Genomic DNA, 22,864 nt, shown 5'->3' on the forward strand with positions numbered 1-22,864 from the left:
TGGAAAGTGGGCTAGTAGATATTAAGAGGCACACAGTCCTCTTCATGCTTCTGAATTGCTGCTGCAAATTTTGTCTAAAGAACATAACTTTTTTTTTAATTGTAAAATACAATTTTGACGTTACTGTTGTAGCCTGAGGAAGAGTAAAACATAAAGTACATTGCGCCATAACTTAATACTGGGTAGCACTTAATAAAATCTTTATACTCTACCTGGCATGACACTTTAGGTTAGCTATAGCATTGAGGGACTTAATGTATCTTTTTTTTTTTTTAGTAATCAAATATGGATTATGTACCCAATTAAAATTTTAGACAGAGGAGAGCTGGATAGGTTGCACAGTGGATTAGTTCAGTGGTTCTCAAACTAGGCCGCCACTTGTTCAGGGAAAGCCCCCGGCGGGCCGGGCCAGTTTGTTTACCTGCTGCGTCCGCAGGTTCTGCCGATCGCGGCTCCCACTGGACACAGTTCACCGCTCCAGGCCAATGGGGGCTGCAGGAAGTGGCGTGGGCCAAAGGACGTGCTGGCCGGCCTTCCTGCAGTCCCCATTGGCCTGGAGCGGCGAACCGCGGCCAGTGGGAACCGCGATCGGCCGAACCTGCGGACGCGGCAGGTAAACAAACCGGCCCGGCCCGCCGGGGGCTTTCCCTGAACAAGCGGTGGCCCTAGTTTGAGAACCACTGGATTAGTTCACTAGAACTTGATCTCTCATCACATATGAAAATAAATCATTGCAAATTAACTCCCATTTGTGATACTGGTGTCACAAAGTTTATATCTTGATGCATCAAGCACAGTTAGTGGTAGGTTTTTTTTTTTAAAGATTATACAGGAAGGACTAGCAGGGGCATTGAAGATCAAGAATGAAGTGCATTAACAGAGTTATAGAGAGGTTAGCAAAATATTTCTTTGTACTATGCCTGATTCAAAACAGTAGTATTCATTTGTCATTTCTATGAGCACTAAATTTTCCTACAAAATGTTTAGAAAAAACTAAGTTCAGGTGTGTAACAATCCCCTACCAGAAGTTGTCAGCAAACTTTTGACAACAATAACACAGAGCTGTATGGCTTAAACTAAAGTCGTAATTTAAATTGTTGATAATAATAGTAGATTGTTATCCTTTATGTGGATTAACTACTAGAGGGACATGATACACTTAACAGTTGTGTTACAAGTATATGACTCTAAATGCTCTGAATTCAGTGTTGAACATTTATATTGTTGAACTAGTTGTCCGTTAGTTCAGTGCCGTACTATCTGAAGATCAACTACTTGGCCTTTGTTCCTTCCTTGGGCTCTACTAAATCTATAAGACACAAATTCAGTGTTCATTCATACTTAATATACTGCATGGTAGCTGTATTGCTCTCTTGTTTTGCCAGGGATGTTTCTACAGCTTCCATGTTAGAAATCACTTGTTACCGGACAGAGGTGAAAGTAAGCCGGTACGCCCAGGTATGGCATACCGGCAAGAGCTGGTTTGCCGTACCGGGGCCGCCCGGCTTCCCCAGGGCGGCAATTTAAAGGGTCTGGGGCTCCAAGCAGGGGCTGGAGCCCCAGGCCCTTTAAATTGCCACCAGAGCCCCATTGCTGGAGCCCTGGGGTAGGGCTGCAGGGCTCTTGGGGCTATTTAAAAATCTGGGGCTCCCCTGCTTCTACCGCCCCGGCCCTTTAAATAGCCTCCGGAGCCCTGGAGTAGTGGCGGTGGGGCTCCGGCGGCTATTTAAAGGGCCAGGGCGGTAGAAGCAGGGGAGCCCCGGGCCCTTTAAATAGCCCCCAGAGCCCTGGGATAGTGGGGGGCTCCAGGGGCTATTTAAAGGGCCCGGGACTCCAGCTGTCTCTGCCGCCCTGGTCCTTTAAATAGCCGCGGGAGCCCCGCTACTTCCCCAGGGCTCCCGCAGCTATTTACAGGGCTGGAGCGGTAGAAGCAGGGGAGCCCCGGGCCCCCGGAGCCCTGGGATAGCGGGTAGTTCCAGGGGCTATTTAAAGGGCCCGGGACTCCAGTTGCCTCTGCTGCCCCGGTCCTTTAAATAGCTGCGGGAGCCCCGCCGCTTCCCCAGGGCTCCCGCGGCTATTTACAGGGCCGAAGCGGTAGAAGCAGGGGAGCCCCGGGGCCTTTAAATAGCCCCCGGAGCCCAGGGGTAGTGGGGGGCTCCGGGGGCTATTTAAAGGGCCCGGGACTCCAGCTGCCTCTGCCGCCCCGGTCCTTTAAATAGCCGCTGGAGCCCCGGGCTGCTGCTGCTACCCCGGTGGGGGGCGGGGGGCACTTACCTTACAGGGTGGGCTGGGGCTGGCTCTGACTCCCCCAGCCACGCCCCTTCCGCCCTAGGCCACGCCCCTTCCGGGGGCCAGAGCTGGCCCCAGCGTACCGGTAAGTCACTGGACTTACTTTCACCCCTGTTACTGGAGCTGTTGTTAAAATTATTTAATCTGAAAGTTTGCTATTCCAGATGTTTCCATAGCTTTAGTTTTTTCACATAGCCTTTCTGCTAAAACCTTCAGTAACAAATGTGATTTAATAAAAAATATTTTTATAGATCAGAGACTGTTTTCTTCTTCAGACAAATATGTCTGAGTTGTTACAGTTTGAGTAGTCTATTTATAAACTGCCTTCCCAACACAAACTGCATGTCTGTCTCTAATGTAACACTATTGTCTTCTCCTTCAAATCATTCTACAGAGCTAGTGCTGTAATAAATAGAATCTGCTCATTATTTGTTCTTGTGACCCCATTCATCCCATTTCTTAAATTCTTTTAGCATTCTAAGAAATCAGACAACAAGATTAGTATTCCTTGATTAAATGTAGAGTGGTTGTTATTCTATATTGAATGTAAAAATGTTTGCATCTCAACAGTTACTGTTAGTGCAGAAACCATAGTTAGGGAGCTAATGGACATCTGCAGGTAATTAACCATACTGTAAACTGTAAATATTTTATTGGGGAGACAGTGCGGTCTAGTGGATAGATCACAGGACTGGAATTGGGCAAATCCCCATTCTGTTGCTAACTTGCTGTTAACTTGGACATGTCCCTTAGATTCTGTTTCTTCATTTCGCTGTGCAGAACACCTTGTACATCGCTTTAATCTGTTTAGATGAAAACAGCTATTGAAACACTAACTAGTATTTATTTATTTTTTTATAGTTTTGCCAGCCTGCAAAAAAAATGTTAAAAAAATTTAAATTGAATGAGTGTTCATTTAATAACATGATATAGTGATTCCAGAAAGTTAATTTGGGTCCCAATTCTGCCAGCATTTAAATGTGGATATCTTTTCAAACCCATGCTTAAGTGTTCGCAGGATTTGGGCCATAGCTTGTAAAGTGGTCAGTCTTAAAACTTTCCTTCTACTTTATCAGGAAACACATTTTGCTTTTTTAACATTTATTATAGGATGTTAGATATATTTTTGTATTTTATAATCAGTTATAAAACTTAAAGGACATTTTTAAAAATTCTTTATTGAAATAAATTTCAGAAAAAATAGTTACAAGCTAAAGGGTTTTAGTGGTGAAATGATGCAAATTACAATGAAATCCACAATTCCACCTTTCTTCCATGTTTTCTTAAACACCTCTACTAAAACAAACTTCCAGCAATTTGATACTTGTTTGGGTATCTGGCCAGCTTTATTTCTAAAACATAGCAAATACAATAAGAAATTAAGCAAAAATCACAAATCAAACATCAGAGGCATGGATGAAATTGTAATATAGAGATGTGGTCTGGGGGGGAACACTGGTTTCAAAATACTTAAGTGTTGTACATGTGTATTTGTGTATGAATATTTATTTTGGTACTTTTGTCTTTTGTAGCTGGTCTGGGGAGAACAGGAACATTGATAGCCTGTTACATAATGAAACACTATAGGTTCACACATGCTGAAGTCATTGCTTGGATTAGAATATGTCGGCCAGGCTCTATTATAGGACCCCAGCAGCACTTTTTGGAAGAGTGAGTATAGCATCTTTTGTTACTGTAGGGAGTCTACCGCTTCTAACCATCTCTGTTTTTACCCATTTGTAGTATCTACCAAATGGTATTTATCTAATCTCATAGGGTTTTGTGTTGCCACCCATCATCACCTTAGTGTTTGAATATCTTCCACATAAAATAAGTAGCAATTGTGACATCTCTATGGAATCTCTGGCACTTTTCCCTTATTGGAGTTAAAACTCTCCTGGATTCTGGGTTTGATTATTTTGGGAGGGTGGGGGTCCAGCAGTTGAAAGGGGTGTCAGTGTTGGAGGCTAAGCCTGTGATTATCCAAGGAGGATGAATGTGGGGAAAAAGTATGTGATAATGTATTTAAAGATGGTATCTTATTGCATATGCACAAGCATCCTTAATTATGGCATTTCCTGATTTTTGAGTGCTTGACTTTGGACTCTGAATGTTCTTTTAATGGCTGTGCATGTAATATCCTAGGCTTTTTAAAAAAGCAAACAAATTCTGTAACATGGCATTATATTGACACATACATGGGTCATCAGCAGGATTGGAATCTTTAGATCGACCTCACAGCCCTCTGCCACTTGAACTAATGAAGTAACTGATAGCAGTAGTAGGTTGTCACCCTCTATGTAAGCTAGCATTGGAGGTGGGAATAGGACTTTTTGTCATTGGATTTCACAGATATTTGCTGACAGCAGAGGCATGGTACATACAACTCGGGAATCTTCGGTTCCTTTCCAGGTTCTGAAGGGGAGTGAGGTCTGGTGAGCACAGACTCTTCTGCCCGTTTACCCCCCGCCCCCAGCTTAACGTACTATCCAATACAAAATGCATTTTAAGATGACAACTGTAAATGTGCGTCATTATGGGAAAACTCTAACGGGGGATGTAGTGTTTTGCTAGGTATTGTATAAATATGTAGTAAGAGACCGTCCCTGATCGATAGTGCTTACAATCTAAATAGACTAGACAGATTTAGGAAGGTAGTAGTATTCCATTTCCAAAATGGGACGCTGAGGCACAGAGACATAGGCGCTGACTTCCTGATTTCCCGGGGGTGCTTGACCCCCAGCTCCAGCCCAGGCCCTGCCCCTTCTCCCAAGGCCCCGCTCCGCCCCTGTTCCGCCCCCTCTCCCGAGGGCGCCCCATAGACAACTGGTGCCTCCCATACTGGGAGGAGGTCCTGTGACCAGGCACATGTCGACCCCCACGGCAGCCCCTGTGGGGGGGGGAGGGGGGAGGGCGCTCTGTCCTCTCACTGCACCTGCCCCCCTCTGCCCCCCCAGCACATTCCTGGCAGGAGGGAGTTCAGGCAGGGAGTGGGAGGGAATGCTTCTAACGCCGGCCCCTCCCGGTTGCTGCTCTGCAGCCCAGCGGCTGCTGAGGATCACGGCTGAGCGAGCTGGAAACGTGCCAGAGGGAGGGTGTTACCCAGGGTTTTTTCAACCCAAAGCTCTTGGTAACTTTTACTCTGTGGGAAGTGGTGTCAGGAAATAAATCAGGGGAGACACGGCCATCTGACTGATAGATGGCTGGCACAAACAGAACAACACAAGAGTGCTTTCACTTAAGGCTAAACTTTACTTAGTCTCAAGCACTTACACACGTCCGCAACAGATTACTAAAACACCCCCAACCCTTGATAATTACCAGTGCTGAGTGTGGCTCTCGAGTGACACAGTGGCAGGCTTCTAGTGGCCAAATCTTCCGTCTGCCGGTGGGGACCGCAAGTTGTATCCAGAGGGAGAGTCCAAAAAGAGTCCAACTATCTCAACCTTTTTCCCCTTATTTATACATTAGTAATAGAATGACATGCCCCTTAAAGAAAACTTGTTAAGTAAGCAGTTTCAATGGTCAAGCAAGAGGTTCCTTCTGGTTATTGATTAACCAGGTGTGGGTTTTTCCAGAGTTTGCAGCCTTGAGACCCTAATAGACATTCCTGGGGCACATCCTGCTCTTTTAAAATGCATGTATCAGCAACTTCAACACAATTCTTATCAGGAAGGATGTGGGGTCAAGCTGCCCTTTCTGTGGCACCCAAACCCCCTCCCCTCCTGCCTTGGTCAAGCTGAGGGCTTGGCTACACTGGCACCTTATACCGCAATAAAGCCTCCCAGAGCGCTCTACCTTACTCCCCGTCCACACTGGCAAGGCATATAGAGTGCTCTGACTCCCTGGCTAGAGTGCTCCTGGTACTCTACCTGCACGAGAGGGATAACGGCTGTTGCGTATTGGCTGAGACGCCCCAGGGCCAGTGTGAATGAGGAGTTACGTTACAGCGCACTGATTGACCTCCGGAAACGTCCTATAATCCCCTTAAGTCAAGTGGCCTCTCTTCTCTTTGTTGTGAAATCGGCTGAGGAATGCGGAAGTGCCTTTTCAGAGCTCCGTTTCAGACAGCAGCTGCTTATCTGCAACGGGACAGAGCAAATGTTTACTGAGGCCAGGTCTACACTACCGCGGTAGTTCGACGGCTGGCAGTCGAACTTCGGGGTTCGATTTATCGCGTCTGGTCTGGACGCGATAAATCGATCCCGGAAGTGCTCGCCGTCGACTGCGGTACTCCACCTCAGCGAGAGGAGTACCGCGGAGTCGACGGGGGAGCCTGCCTGCCGCGTGTGGACCGCGTCTGAACCGCGGTAAGTTCGAACTAAAGTATGTCGACTTCAGCTACGTTATTCACGTAGCTGAAGTTGCGTACCTTAGATCGAATTGGGGTGTTAGTGTAGACCAGGCCTGAGTGAGTGAGAGGCAGGGAGGCTAGGGGGATCTGAACTTACAAGATAGCGTGCTAACACACTCTCAGCACTCCAAAAACCCACTCTCTCTCTCCCCCCACATACAAACAACACACTCCACCCCACCCCCTTCATTTGAAAAGCATGTTGCAGCCACTTGAACACTGGGATAGCTGCCCATAATGCACCACTCCCAATGCCACTGCAAATGCCGCAAATGTGGCCACGCCAGTGCACTTGCAGCTGTCAGAGTGGACAGACTGGAGCGCTTTCCCTAGTGCGCTCTACGAAGGCTGGTTTAACCCAAAGCGCTCTACAGCTGCAAGTGTAGCCAAGCCCTGAGACTGCTAAATAGGCTGCTTTTAACAATAAGCCATAGTGGTTTCAGGCACTTTACTGGTTTGTCAAAATCTCCCCGTACAATCTCACTCGCCCCCGGTTCCTGGCGCCGAAGCCCAGGCAGGGAGCAAAAGCCGCCTTCCCAGCCAGGCTGAGCAGACTCTCTCAGACAGCCGCCAGCGCCAGCCCGCTACACTGCAAAGCAGCATCCCAGCGACCAGAAGGGGCTGGATGGTCCTGCCCCGTCTGCTGCTGGACTCCCACCCCTTCCACTCCCTGGCATCTGGAGCATGCATTAGCCAGCCCCTCTCCCTCCCCTACCTCTTCCTGCCTCCCGCACACGCCACCGCCAAACAGTTGATTGGGGTAGGCCGGAGGCGTGGGGTGAGGGGGAAGAACTGATTGGCGGGAGACACTGTGGGGGGAGAGGGGGGGAGCACACCCACTATTAATTTTCTGTGGGTGCTCCAGCCCCTGAGCACCCACGGAGATGGCGCCTATGCACAGAGATTAAAAAATGACTAGTCCAAGGTCACACAAGAGAAACCTGCGCCAAAACTGTGAATTGAGGATTCATACCTTTAGTATTGTTTGAGAAATGTATTGTCCTGGAGTATTGTAAATGTGTTGTTTGAGAAATAATTAACTTCATCAAGATTGATTATAAAATGGAAATATGAAACCTTAAAGCACATACATGGCTTGTTTCAGAAGCTTCTAAAGGATAATAGAACGGTGATTGCCAAAGTGCTTAAAAAATGCTTGAGTGTAGTGTTGCTTAGCAATGCCCAGCAATGCCCAGCAATGCCCAAAGCATCTTTGATGCATTCATACAAATATATATTTGTGTTTCTAGCTCTCATGTTTGGGAAGATAACTTTCCAGATGAGAACAATGTGCAAATCAATGCAGAATTGTTCTTCAGGATTTATATATGACAAATCCTGAAGGAGGCCCTCTTATAAATGATGTTAAACTTCATGAACAACATGATCTCAGTTTTTTGTTCTACTTGTTACTGGAGCGATGGCAGTATTCCTCTTTGACCAAAAGAGTGCGTTTACACTACAGCGCTATCTCCTTGTGACAAAGTTCCTCCTCTATCTTGGTGGGTCCTGCGCTTATTGACGGATTTTCTTGCCTCAGAGATTCACCATGTGGGTTGGGGAACAGCCCAGAGACCTTCCCCTCTGGGAGAACCCACAGTCCAGGTCAATTGAGAGGTTTGGGGGGAACCCGGGCCCGCCCTCTACTCCGGGTTCCAACCCAGGGCCCTGTGGACTGCAGCTGTCTATAGTGCCTCCTGTAACAGCTGCATGACAGCTACAACTCCCTGGGCTACTTCCCCATGGCCTCCTCCAAACACCTTCCTTATTCTCACCACAGGACCTTCCTCCTGGTGTCTGATAACGCTTGTGCTCCTCAGTCCTCTAGCAGCACACCCACACCCACACCCTCCCAGCTCCTCACACTCCCACCACAAACTGAAGTGAGCTCCTTTTTAAAACCCAGGTGCACTGATTAGCCTGCCTTAATTGATTCTAGCAGCTTCTTCTTAATTGGCTCCAGGTGTCCTAATTAGCCTGCCTGTCTTAACTGGTTCTAGCAGGTTCCTGATTACTCTAGTGCAGCCCCTGCTCTGGTCACTCAGGGAACAGAAAACTACTCATCCAGTGACCAGTATATTTGCCCTCTACCAGACTCCTGTACCCCACTGGTCTGGGTCTGTCACACTCCTATATTGACTGTTTTTGTTTTAAAAATTCCCATCATGTTCTTCTGAGTTAACTTGGCTGACATCAGCAGCTGTGTAATCTCAGATCATTCTTTAAGTATACTGGATATTGACTTTCCTCGCTCTGTGTAGGAACATTTTTTCAACTATCTAATCCTGCTGTATTTACTGGTTATCTGACCTCCCAGTGGGAGCTTTTCTCTGAGGCAATGCATGCAGATAATCCAATCTCTTTTTGGTTTACTGCTGTATTTGTCACACTTTTTCCCCCTCTAACAGGAGCTATATTATCTTATACTTCTGAGGGGAAAAGAAGGCTAATAGAGAAGATTCGAGAAATAGATTATTGTTCCCTTTAAAAAAATGTTAAAAACTAAATTGGAGCTAAAAAGATTTATTCATAGAGAGATGTATGTGTTATGCTCCCACATTTATGATTATTTGGAGCCAAAAGAGAGATATCACCTCAGGTAATTAGTTCACACATGCTGGCAAACATGCAAATATTTGCTATGTGTGGTAATAAAGCATGTATTCAGTACATCTAACAGGAGGGTACAAATTCCTCATGCTAAACCAGTCAACCAAGCTTTCATTCTTTTCTGCCACAATCATATAAAATCATATTGTTTGAAATTATTTTAAATTGTATTGATATAGGCCTATCTTTACCACTGACTTTATTGCTACGCTATATTAATCTTTTAAGCTTATACGAAGGAATATATGTTTTATGAGGAATGAAAGGTTTCCAGTTCACTTCTGCATATGCTTTTGTGATGGTCACTCATCTTTGGGATTTAGGTAATGGTTTTCATGTTTAAAATAAAAAGCTGTTTAATTTCTTTGAGGAAAATGGAGTAGGTAGGAGGAAAAGCATTGCTTCTGTTTGCCACTGCTTTTCAGAGCAGCAAAGTGTCAATAAAATCAACTCGATAGTAATTTTGTGAAAACTGTTTGCCACACTCTGTGCCACAGTGTACTATATTGGTGAGAGGAGTGATCTTTCAAATGATCCATACCACCACTTTTATTAGGATATATAAGTTTGCTTTCAAAATTTAGAGTTAGTGGACTGCAGTAAAAACAGTGTGTTCCAACCTCTGCTTTATATGTAACAAACTTTGAATGAAGAGAGTAAAGAATATCACTGTAACAGGGCACATGCTTGCATCCCAATAAGCTTGTTACAGTCCTTGGGCCCTGTAAGCAGAGACCTGGGGCTGGAAAGGAACTGGAAAGTGGCTCTCTACACCTGCCAGGCAGAAGGCTTGAGACAGGGGACACCTACAGGGAGCAGGAGCTGGCTGGGGAAGGCTTTGAAGAAGGGCTGTAAGGACTTTGAAGCCCTAAAGACCAGGACTAAGAGACGACCCTGATGGGTGGTGAGACTGGTTGCTTTTTTTTTCGTTTTGCATTTTATTTATAAAGACCTGGGAAGAGAACAGAGGCGGAACTTTTTGAAGCATGATTTTCTTCCCTAGCTATCAGAACAGTCTTTCCACTTACAACCACGCTTTATAATAGATTTCCAGATCTTGTAAAGAAAAAGATAAAGTAAATTTCTGCTGCACAGCTTCTGTCCTCATTCATCACTAACGGGTAATCCCTCTGACCTGTACAGTTTAGAATCAATTCAGTGTTGTTGCTGGAGGTTCCAGCAGCTAAGCCCCACCATTCAACTCAGGCCACCAAAATTCTGTCTCTGGCAGCAGAACAAGTTGGCAGTTCAGTTTTGTTTCATAACTTCAACTTTTATTCATTTTCATGCAGTAGCAACTTCATTTCAGCTTCTAGCTCCTCCCACTCTTTCTCCTGATCTGAAGGATCACTGGAGCATTGATGCTCTAGCCCTCTGGTTCCTCCAGTGCAGCAGCACCTCTTAGCAAGTTCCCTCTTCCCCCACCACAGTAGCAAAGAAACCCTGCACTCATTGAACCAAGTCTAAGAGATGCTATATTTATAAGGCGGTTGTTCAGGATGAGCCATGCCCTGCTGCTACAAGACACTGACCCTCACTCTGCCAGGGCATGGTGCTTTGAATCAGATTGGCATGCACTCCCCTCTCTCCCTCCTTCTACCACCCCCAAACCACAACTCTGCTGTGGGAAGGCTCATTGAGGAGCATGAGGTTTTCCAAGGAGAAGAGAACCCTCCCAGGCTGCTCAGGAAATAAACCTTGCAAATCCCAGAAGCTTCAGATCCAAAAATAAAAAAGCAAGCGTAGTCCTTGTAAGGCATCATTTCATTTTGTTAATGAGCAAGTGGAATAAATATCATGGTTTAAACCCATTCTTCTTTGCCTTTACACCCAGATGTAGAGTTTGCTGGGACTTTTCTGTTCTCTGTATAGTTCCTTCACTGTGCTTGGTATTAGTCCCATCTTCACCCTGCAGCATATGTAGGCATGCAGAAAAGCCTGTTACTCCTGTGAAGCCCTACCTCAGGCTGCAACATAATAGGTATTGTGCCTTTCTAGCTTTTAGCCCATGAACCCTGACTCTCCCAAGGAAAGGGTCTCAGATTTCAGACAGCAGTGGAATAAGTGCCTGTTTCTTGTTTACTGCCTGTAGACCCTCACTTTGACAGGGAAAGGGAATCAGAATCTGAAGAGTAGCAAGAGGTGTCTCTCTGTCCCTCCCCATCTTCATGAGCTGGCTCCACATTAGATTAGAAGGAGCACTTTAGGTAGTCTGTACCTACAGCAGAGGCATGTTCCATATGCAGCTACACCATCATAGGATTACAGGGACGTAAGAGATAAATCCCTTCCCATGTTCAAACTGGCTCCTGTTTTTCTGAGTAAAGCCTTGATTGGTATTCTGAAGTACTCAGATATCTGCTGGCCACCCTGGGGAAGCAAGGAGGTGTCCTTTCACGCTCCTTGGTCTTTCTAACAGATTATTCCCACAATCAAGGTATTTGTCCCAAAAAAACCCTGCATGACTGTCACAGGACAGGAAACCACTAGCTCGCAAGGAGTTCATCAATATTAATTATAATAAAATATCTATTTCCCCCTTCAATCATAATTCGGTACAGGGTTTTCCACATGTACCATCTTTGAGGACATCGTAATATCCAAATGGGGACTTTTAGTTTAACATTTGGTTTTAGCCAAAATGTTATATTACAAAAAAATAGAAATTGCATAAGTTTTAGGAGCCTAACATTGGAAGAGGAGTAGCCCCACTAATGAAAAGATGTCACCCCTCAGAAAGAGGACTTCCATGCAAAAAATCCCATAAACCATAAGGGTGAGGAAGACTGCATAAAAATTTCAAAGCCTAAATTGTAGCCATTCAGACCAAAAATATTCCCTATACTTAGTAAGGAACATCTGTTTGGTGGCAAGCAAGTGGCTTTGTTGTCTGGGGTAGGATCCTTGCTTTCAGTGTGAAAGTTTTCAGGTTCACATTCTGATCAGATCCTTGTAGCAGCATGCAGACTATTCTTTTTTTTTTGCATTTTTTTCTGAGTTTTGAAGTCACTGACAGTGGTCATCCTTGCCAGTTATCTCTAGCAGCTAGGATTGCTGGCATTATGCATTGATATCATTCCCTGAGCAGGACTTCACAGAATGTTCCTCCAAAAAGTCCTTTTGAGAGCATGGAACCACTTGTTGTATGCAATACAAAAATAAGCATCATTCACAGTACATATCTGAATGTCCCCTTTTAGGCAGGTAAATACAGACAATATGCTGAAAGCCAACCCAGTTTTCACTCTGAGCCTTTGCATGCTCATTGTGGAAACAAGCCACACAAAGTGTGGAGCGTACATGGAAGATTAGATGATCCTGGGGTTATGATCCCTGACTTAGAAAAAGGGAAGCATCCAGCTCTCTCTCCAGTTCTGACCCTCTGCTATACAAATGTCCAAAATCTCAATCTACCGCATCGTTTTACTTCATTTTGATAGCTCTGTCAATTGCATGCTGAGCAAAAATATAAGAATACCCATACAAGATTGACCACGGAGGTATATTGAGTCCAGTGTTCTGTCTGATAGTAGCCAGAGTAGCAGCTGCTTCAGAAGAAGGTGCATCAAACCCTGTAGTGGGTTTTATGGAATAACTTTCCCATGGGGCCTGAATCCCTTCCGAAATCAGTGAATAACCAGAAGTCAGACCTTTTCTGAGGTAATGGAAATAATGCCCAAGGCAGAGAAGAATCTGCTGTCTTTAAACATAGAGAGATGAAGTCTCCTCCTTCTGGACCACCACTTCTCTAAAAGGCAGTTGTTTGGACTTGCTAGGCAGCCAAAGAACCTCCATTGCATGTGCAACAAAAGACCAGACCTCTTAAAGCAAGGATCTCTTCTTTGTCCAGACCTGGACCACTCACAGTTAACAGCCTGGGTGTTGAAGGAAAAGTGTAGTTCAGAATTTCTCCATTAACCTCATTGATACATTTTGGACTCAAGACAGAACTCAACTAGGAAAAGGCATTGGTTTTGCAAATTCAGTTTCTGGTATGAGGACAAACAATTTCTTTGGGGCAGGGATGGTCTCTGTTATATTTTTACAGTGCCCAGAACAACTGGAACCAGCCTGTAGATGTTTCTGTTACACAGATTTAATAATCACAAAGTTTACCACATCAGAGACACTAGAGTTTCCCCAGGATAGTTGGTCTCACCAGAAAAAGGAAGGTAACAGCCCTACCAGCATTCTTTATGCAGGTATATTGCAGTCTCCAATTGATGTTGAGATTAAACAATAACAGATTAGACAAGTCTGTGGGTGGCCTTTCTAGTTGCCATCACAAGAACCCATACTCCTTTTGTCATGGAAAAAAGATTATTCTTATAGCTCCAGAAACCTTTCTGCCCAAGGTAGGTTCCTCTTACCACAATTCCTGGGAAATAGCTCTCATATGATTTTGTTCCAGTCCTCAGCACTTCTTTGGCACAAATAGGCATTCCTAGAGCTCCAAAGATATATCTCAAGCATTTTTATGGGAAGAAAGTGTCTGAGCCTTACCTGAGGAAGAAAGTCAAAGGTTTCCATTCCTCTGCAGGAGGCATCCTTTGGTAGGAAGTTGCTACTGTGTTCCCAAATAGTTCCTTAAATTACAGAGCTTTTGCTTTATATTGGGAGGCACAGTTTAATTTTTGCTTATTCTACTATAATAATTCTACTATAGTACTACTCTTGCTTATCTACCCCACACCTGCCCTCCACACTTCTGTGAATCATTCATTGTTCACTAATTCCCATTTGTTATGAATGAGGGGAGAACCTATACAGCAGTATGAGAAATTTCTTACCTGATCATTTTTTTTTTATAATAGCTTCCATCTTCATTCAACCACCTTGGAAGTCTGGTAAATGACTAAAACACAATTTGTAACAAAGTGAATATTTTCTCTAAAGGGAGACTTAGAAATTATATTAACAGGCAATTACATTTTAAGTTGTTGTCTTAATGCTAATATTCAGATCCTGGAGTGTTTCTGTAGCTTTGGAAAAACTCTTCTGGTAGCCTGAGTTGAACCATGGGGCTTAGTCTTTGTGCCTTGTTGGACTACCTGCAAATTCCACAGGAGAGAGGCATTACCCATTTGTTATGAATGAGGAGAGACATTCCTAACAGAAATGTGTTACTGAAAATTCTCTCATTCATCTCTCTACTCTCCATTATTACTACTAATATGAAACACAGTAGTGTGTATAGGCTGCAGACTGTGCTAGGCATTTGTGCATACACACAACAAAAACAGTTTTTGTCCTAAAGAACTTCCAGTTTAATCTATCTCCAGTTTGCAAGCTCACCCATCCCATAAATGGGTGTCACAGTGAATAAATGCTACTATTTTTTTCTCCCACGCATCTAAAAACTATCTACCCATTCCTTCCATTCCTGCAGCTTGGTTCTCTTTACCTTAGTACTATACTTCCCCCAATCTCCTGCATAACTCAGCTATGGTTTTGCTACTTATGATTAATCCACACCCCCCAAATTTGCCAGTAATAGCACACACACAACACCCATGCAAAGTCATGCATTGTGGGTGTGGCTTTAACATATTGTTCCAAAATGACTGAGTTCTGCAGCATGTTGTTTTTTTCTGATTCAGATAAGCTTCTTTTAAACAAAATCCTAAAGTATTTTGGAGCAAGGGACAGTTGGAAAATATATATTTGATGCACAAAACCATACAGGCATTCATATCTGTTCTATGACTTTTTTTAATTTACCACCGAAAAAGAGATGTATCCATTTATTATACGATGTATTTATGAGGCTATATAAAAGAAAAAATATTCTCAGTTGATGGTTTGGCATGTTTCTCTCACCAGTTTTGTCTGCATGTAAATTTGTGGTTGATACTGATTGGTTTTGGTTTAATATTAAACAGGAAGCAAGCAGCATTGTGGATCCAAGGAGACTTCTACCGATCCAAACAGAAACAACTATCAGCTGATGATGGACCTGTGAATAAAATTCTTTCTGGCTTGGATGACCTTTCAATCAGTGGGAGTTTTAGTAAAGTACAAAACTTGGATCAATGTGTGGAGGTAAGCATTCACTGGAAGAATCATACACCAACAGGGAGAGCTCATAACTTTTAATAATGAACTATACCCAATTTTAGTGTTTTTTCCCCATAATATAGTGCCTGTTATAAAAATCACATATGAATGCAAGAAGAAAATAGATCCTTTTAAACATATACATATTAAATGAAGACAGTAAAAATAAAAAGAATGAAGAATGTCCTCGGTGTATACTAATAATAATGAAAAAGAAGAGCAGAAAACAGCCAAAATGATAAAACAGCCATCAGTGATGGAAAAAGTAGAATTTAAAATGAATGTAGATTCTGAGGAAAAAATGTTTGAAAAATGAATATTTGTGATAAACAATACAAAAATAAAACTTAAGGCTTATTTGTTATCTATTTCAAAAAGTAAATTCAAGGTTAGCATCTTGATAGGACAAGATGAGAATAGCTATATTGGTAAATATGTTGGCTGAAAGAATATGGTAGCTACCTGATATTTAGTATTTTGACGAAAGAAAAACAGCTAAACAAATTAACCAAACCCTAGCCACTACCCACTGAAATGGGAGATGGCATGCCTTGTGCGACTCTTTGGCAACTCCATTGATTCAGTCATCCTGGTTTTCCAGCCAGTTCTATTGAAACCTAGAATTTGTTCCGGTTTCAATATACCGGTAATTCTAGATTTATCCTAGTCCTAGGCCGTCCCAATAGTGCTTTTTGCTGCAAGGTAGCACTTCACTGCCTCCCCCAATCACTTGAGTAGCTGAAGGTCTCATTTCCACTGGCTGATTTTCAAGTACTTAGCAAGAAGTGTAAGTGAATCTCCTCTGTGATGAGCATCACAAAAAGTACACAGAGCTGTGGAGACATTTCCTCTTTGGTCAGCTATCCTTAGTGTAGCAAAATAGGCATTAAACATCTCTGTCTTCTTGATGTCATCAGTTATTAGCTCTCCTTCCAGCTAAACAGAGGACCTACACTTTCCCTCATATTTATCTTGCTCCTAGTGTATTTATAGAACCTCTTTTCCTTGCCTTTTATGTCCCTTACTTGGTTTAAATCATTTTGTCCCTTAGCCTTTCTGATTTTGTCCCTACGTGCTTGTGCTATTCATTTGTTCTCCTTAGCAATTTATCCATTTCCACTTTTTGTAGGATTCCTTTTTGATTTTTTCAGGTCATTACATTGCTCCTGATCTTTGCTATTCTTCCTGTGTTTCCTTTGTATCGGGATAGTTTGCTGTTGCACCTTTAATATTGTCTCTTTCAGAAACTGTCAGCTCTCCTGAGCTCCTTTTTGTCTTTTGAGAATGGGTCACTCTGAGTATACAACAGTGATACTGTATTCTATTCTGGCAACTGTTTGTGTCCAATTGTAATTCAGTTTGTTGCTTAGGATCTGTGAAGATCCTAAATGTCTAGTTTTCTGGGAGAGTGCATTTCTTGCTTTCTGCTGCAGCTTTTAGGATCAACTGGGTTGATGTTGTAGTCTGCTAACTGGAACTGATTGTGTTGTTGTCAGACCATTCTTAATTGAGGGCTTTTTTTGCTGGAGGAATTCATTCCTTCTGCTAGTTCCCTAGAGCCAGTGTTTGCTTTCCTTTTGGGAGTAGTTTCAGGACCTACTTGTTCACACAGGCCTTTGATCAACCATCTTGGCAAGTTCATAGTTTAAACTCTCTGACTATTTGTGTATTGGAGTCTTGTTACAGAGTTCATATGCTAAGAAATGATCACATCATTAAAATGAAAAAATTGGTAAAATACTGCCCCTATAGCAATTTTTCATCTTTGCTAACCTCCAGCACTTTGTTTCTGAAGGTTGTGACTTCATCCGGTTAAAGAATAAAACCTAGAAATGGGAAGAGCTTATGATTGTCTCAAATTTTGTTTGCAGATGTTGTAGACGTTCACTTTTAACAGATATTGTTTACAATTTTTTTCAGAAAAAAATCTTTTCCAATTTCTTTACTAGCTCATCTTAATCGATGCAGACATGGAAGCAATGAGACACATGCCAGAGTATGGTTACATGCAGAGGCCACAGCTTTATTAAACTATTAACCAATGAGGAAGCACTCCTCGAAATACCCAACTGGGCTGTTCCAGAGTCAAATTTAACTGGGCACCAGTGACCCCGGGTTTTACAAACCTGAAGATGGAGATTATGGCAATGCCCCCTTTATACCTTCAGGCCTGCCCAGGGACCTAGTATGAAGCCAGAATCCCAATCCATTTCCCTCATCCATACTGGAGGTAGGAAAGATGAGAGATGGGGAGCCCCACGCTGCATGAGACATGGAAGCAGGCATACCGCTTCATGCAGTGTGATGCTTGGGGCCTGTACCCAAGCAGCCCATTGGGTTACTGGGACCTTGCATTGGGTCTTTTTCTTAACCCAGTCACGGTACTGGAATCCACCAGAATTGCAACAAGTGTAATGTAAACTCTGGGATGTTGGATGGAAGGCGAAACGGTCTACATAGCAATTTACCAATTTTTGCTATGTGAGACACATCCCTTCCAGACCCCAAATAAAATTTGGTGATCAGCATAGCCCTCAGCATCATAAGAGGAATACCATGTCATATAAGGTGGGAAGGGGTGGCGTTGAAACAAAGCAAAAATGGCTACCAGCCAGCAAATGGGCAGAAACAAATCCCTCCATTTTTTTCTCCCTAGTCCTTGCAGGTAGTAACCAATCAATGACCCCAGTCATCTATAGCAGCTGGAGCATGCGGGACAGGCATAGAGCCCAGACTTGGTTAGAAATCAGGTGGTTTGGATCTTAGACACCAAAGCATTAACCCTATCACCTGCATTATCCACAGAATAGTTAAAGTTCTTCAGTATTTCCTTTCTGTAAATATTTCTTTTTTGAAATAATTATAAAAGGAGTATCGATTCCTGCTTTGCTTAGCCAGATTTCTGTTTTACAGTGTTCCATTTTCAACCTTTTTTTCAGAGATTTTTAATTTTGATGTAAAAACGAAATAAAATTCTAAATCAAATTATGTAGGTGGTGTTTTGGATGGAAGGAATTTTAACTTCTATATTAAATTAGAAAAAAAATCTATTTGGATATTTTTGAGTTGTAAGAGTTATTTCTAAACAATAAAGAGAATTTATTTTGGGGGTGCTTTTGTTTTTTCTGTAATGTAAATTGGTTTAGGTTTCTATAAAAGCTTGGTTATGATAGTACATAATTAAGTTGCTTTTTTACTGTATTTTTAAGGAGTTAAATTACTGAAGTTTAAGATCAGGTAATTTAGATTCTCCTCCTTCTCCCCTCCCCCCGCCCCCAATAAATATTTATAAGAATTCTTGCAGTGTTAGATTAAAATTGCTTCAAAAGCCATGCATTTATCTGGCTAAGGACCATTAAAAATAGAAACTGTGTCTAAGTAGCCATCAGGGCCGGCTCCAGGCACCAGCTTCTCAAGCAGGTGCTTGGGGCGGCCGTTCCGGACAGGGGCGGCAGTTCCAGGTATTCGGCGGCAATTCGGCGGACGGTCCCTCACTACGCCTGGGAGCAAAGGACCTCCCGCCGAATTGCAGCCGCAGATCGCGATCGCGGCTTTTTTTAGATCGCGATCGCTGCGTTTTTTTTATTTTTATTTTTTGGTTTTGGCTGCTTGGGGCGGCCAAAACCCTGGAGCCGGCCCTGGTAGCCATTCAGCATAATGTAGTCAGTCCAATTTAAATGGAAGATCACATGGTAGGTCTGGTATTCTTCATGAAAGCTGTATTCAGAGATTGTATCAGAGAACAGTGAGAAGAGGCATTGATCTGCGGTGAAGCTGGACATGTGCTGTTTGTATGACTGCTGTTACCAAGGGCTGGTCTACACTTACCCCCCAAATCGAAGTAAGGTACGCAAATTCAGCTACGTGAATAACGTAGCTGAATTCGACATACCTTACTTCGACCTTACCACGGTTCAGACGCGGTCCACACGTGGCGGTCAGGCTCCCCGTCGACTTCGCGGTACTCCTCTCGCTGAGCTGGAGTACCGCAGTCGACGGGGATCACTTCCTGGTTCGATTTATCCAGACCAGACGCGATAAATCGAACTCGGAACTTCGATCCGCAGCCGTCGAACTACCTGGTAAGTGTAGACTAGCCTTAAGTTCTTTTGAAAATCATAATTATTGATTGTCCCTGCCACAACTTTAGAATAGAGCGAACTCTCCGGGAACTTTGAACCGTCCACACTTTTTCGTCTCTTGTTTAGTTTAATGTCACCTCATTATTATAGTGTGAAATTTCCATATTTTTTTCCTATTAAAATTGTAACTTAAGGCACTTGAATCTTTACTTCCCTTGCTTTTCCTATTATGCTATTTACCAAAAGTTTTTTTTTTATCATACTTTTTATTTTGTGGGAAATACATAACCCGAGCTATACAGAGGATCTTGAGTCTGAAATGCCCTAACTTGTACTACTTTTTTTTTATTAAATTCAGAGTTCAGTGGAAGATAATCTGTAGCTTCTTAGATTCCTCAGTATGGATGTGATCCTGCTTCCACTGAAGTCAATGGCAAAACTCCTTTGATTCATTGGGGCACGATCAAATCCTACATATGCTATGAAGTTTTCTAATGTACACAGCTGTTAAGTGCTTTCTTAACACTTTTTTATTGGTAAATGACCCAATACTAAGATATTTTTAAAATGTGCTCTGTTTTGTAGTATAACACATTTTGGCATTCACTTGAATATTCCTTTTGTCTTAATGACCTGGAGCAGACTTTTGAGAAACACTTGTCTTAATTGAATTTTTTAAAGTGCTTGGAGTTCAAAATGCTTTTTTAATCCTTCTGATAAACAGTGGGATACATTCCTAAATTAGAATACTATTCTCTTTTTATTCTTGTGTTTTCCCTGATATTGTTTTTAATAGCAGAGCTGAACTCTTCCAGAACTACATTGCTCTAAAGATCTTGTAAGTTTCTTTCTTTCCTCACTTCTCACACTCCATTACTAGAGGAATTAATCTTTTCAGTCACTTGCTTCATAATCCACAGCACAAGAATGTATCCATTTCTTTTACTTGGTGTTAATCTGAAGGCTCTACTCTTGATCTTAAGTCAAAGTGTATAGTAAGAATAAGGAGAAGCTTTTGTTATCCTGATAGTAGAGGTCTGAATTAGGACTCCTGAGTTCCATAACAACTGAAATATCTGTTACAAAATACCTCCTATTTTATTTCCAGTGTTTTCTATCACTTGTCTCCGACTCAGTACATAATTAAGGCTAGATCCTATAAATGCATCCATGTGGATGTGTGCTTACATAGTGCCCCATTGAAGTTAGTAGCGGTGTGCCTACATTCAGTGAATCGAATCGTAGGACTGAAAGGGACTTTCTGCAGTACTCCTTCCTAAGCAGTCATTTCCCATTTCCACTTGATTGTTCCTTACTAAGTGGAGTACTTTGCATTTGTCCTTATTGAGTTTCATCCTATTTACTTCAAACTGTTTCTCCAGTTTGTCCAGATAATTTTTAATTTTAATCCTATCCTTTAAAGCACTTGCAATCCCTCCCAGCTTGGTATGATCTACAAACTTGATAAATGTACTCTCCATGCCATTATCTAAATCATTTATGAAGATATTGAACAGAACTGGACGCAAAACTGGTACCTGCGGCACCCCACTCGATAGGCCCTTGCAGCTTGACTCTGAACCAATGGTAACTACTCTCTGGGAATGATTTTCCAACCAGTTATGCACCCACCTTATAGTAGCTCCAGCTAGGTAGTATTTCCCTAGTTTGTTTATAATTGCACTATCTGACCCTTAAATTGTAGTCTCTGCAAAGCAGAAGTAATCTTTCAGGCACTGAAATTAGATTAGTGTTCTAAAGATTTTGTATTTTTATTAGCATGCATCTTCCTTTGTTTTAGAATGACTTTGAAGACAATGCAGAGTTGGAATCTAAGAACGGCATGACACAGGGAGACAAACTTCGTGCCTTAAAAAGTCAGAGACAGCCGCGATCTGCTACAACTGGAGCTCTTAGGTAATCCTCTTCTAACTTTTTGTATTATTAAATTCAGTGTGTTCTAATTCTTTATGAAAAGCATATGCTTGTATGTTTCTTTGTTTTATAATTCTGACACTTACAAGTTATGATATGTAGACCTTTTCATTTTTAGATCACTTTACAGACATTAATACTGCCAACTTTTCAGTGAGTTAAGTAGGCACTCAAATGTGGAATCTGAAACTGAGAGGTTAAATGACTTGCCTAAGACTACAGAAGTGGTTAGTCTTAGAGCTGGTATTAAGGGACCCCTAGTTGCTATGGTAATACACTAAACAACAAACAATAAATATTAATAATTAGTACTCAAGTTTCTAGCTCCTAGTCCTGTCCTTAGTCCACCATATTACCACACCGCTTTCTACCCACTATAAATGTTACATTTATACAGATTTGTTATTAGCTTTAAAGTTCACTGCTTTCTACCAGAAATAGTTTGCACAATCTTAAGCTTTCTTCTTCAAGGGTTCTTCAGACTTAGGTGTTTGTCAAGTTTGTTCATGCTGCTCTTCAAGATTGGTTAATGTTAGCAGTTGATATTGTTGATATTATCTGAACTGCATTTGTGGTAGCCAGATACTGCTTTGTGGTGTAAAAGCTTTCATAACTGTAACAACTTACTGATGCAATGTAATATGTGCATACAGCATTGTAATTAAGCCAAGTAAAAGGCCAGTGCCCACATTTCAAGAAGGGGGAACTCATTTTAGCTAAAGGGGAGTAATCTAATGGAAGTTCTCTGTGAAGACCCAAAGTAGAAAATGGATTTCAGTTCCCTGTCTCCTGTTATGAACTGGGAGGTAGTACCCTTTCAACCTTGGAAAAATGATTTGTATTTCTCAACAGCAACCCCTAGGGAGTTGTGGCAAGCACCATACTAAGTGCCATGTATTGTCCCTCAGCAAGTGGGTAGGGTTGCTTCCTGATATGAGGACAGTTAAAGCAGATAAAAATGGTGGGAGTCCTAAAGGCTAAGAGAGATGCAGAATTGGAGAAACTTTAAAGAGGTAGTATTATCAAACAAGGATATTTAATTTAAAATAAAACTTGCATTCCAAAGGAGAGAATTATTCTCTCTGCTACTGCAGCAGTAAAGAGATTTTTTTATTATGTCTGAGCCTTAATTAGTTATGCTAGAAGTATTCTAAGACAGAACTGAATATAATATTGTTCTATTCCTTTCCATGTCTGTATTTCTTTTCTTTGCTGCTGTTCACTAAAATAACCCCGTACCATCAGGCACCAAATGAAAATTTGAAAAATGCAACTCAAAATCTAAAGTATCAATTGTTGTCATATTATAAATGTACACTTATTCACCATATAAAAGTTTACATTCCTGTGAAAATAATTAACAACATATTTGGTTCCAATTTTAAATTATTTATCTGTATTTCTCATAATGAGTTTTGAGTTCCATCTTGTAAAACAATAACTAAATGAAAGTCTTCAAGGATAACAGTTAAATGAAATGCCATTTCAAATGTAATCTTAATTACAAACAGTTCAAGTCAAAATGCTTTGCTGTTGC

General features: G+C 42.2%; 1 protein-coding gene across 1 annotated transcript in view; it reads left to right on the forward strand.

Annotated features, from left to right (window-relative positions):
- LOC113407308 (dual specificity protein phosphatase CDC14A-like) overlaps positions 1–22,864 on the forward strand; it is a 118,452-nt gene that overhangs the window by 92,087 nt on the left and 3,501 nt on the right. Inside the window, exons 10-12 of the mRNA XM_026655659.2 lie at positions 3,822–3,960; positions 15,136–15,295; positions 21,194–21,309. Coding sequence (XP_026511444.2) covers positions 3,822–3,960; positions 15,136–15,295; positions 21,194–21,309 — 415 coding nt within the window. The remainder of the gene's footprint in view (positions 1–3,821; positions 3,961–15,135; positions 15,296–21,193; positions 21,310–22,864) is intronic.

This window comes from Terrapene carolina, unplaced genomic scaffold (genome assembly GCF_002925995.2).
Source record: "Terrapene carolina triunguis isolate 2854851 unplaced genomic scaffold, T_m_triunguis-2.0 Scaffold210, whole genome shotgun sequence".
In the NCBI taxonomy this organism is placed as follows: Eukaryota; Metazoa; Chordata; order Testudines; family Emydidae; genus Terrapene; species Terrapene triunguis.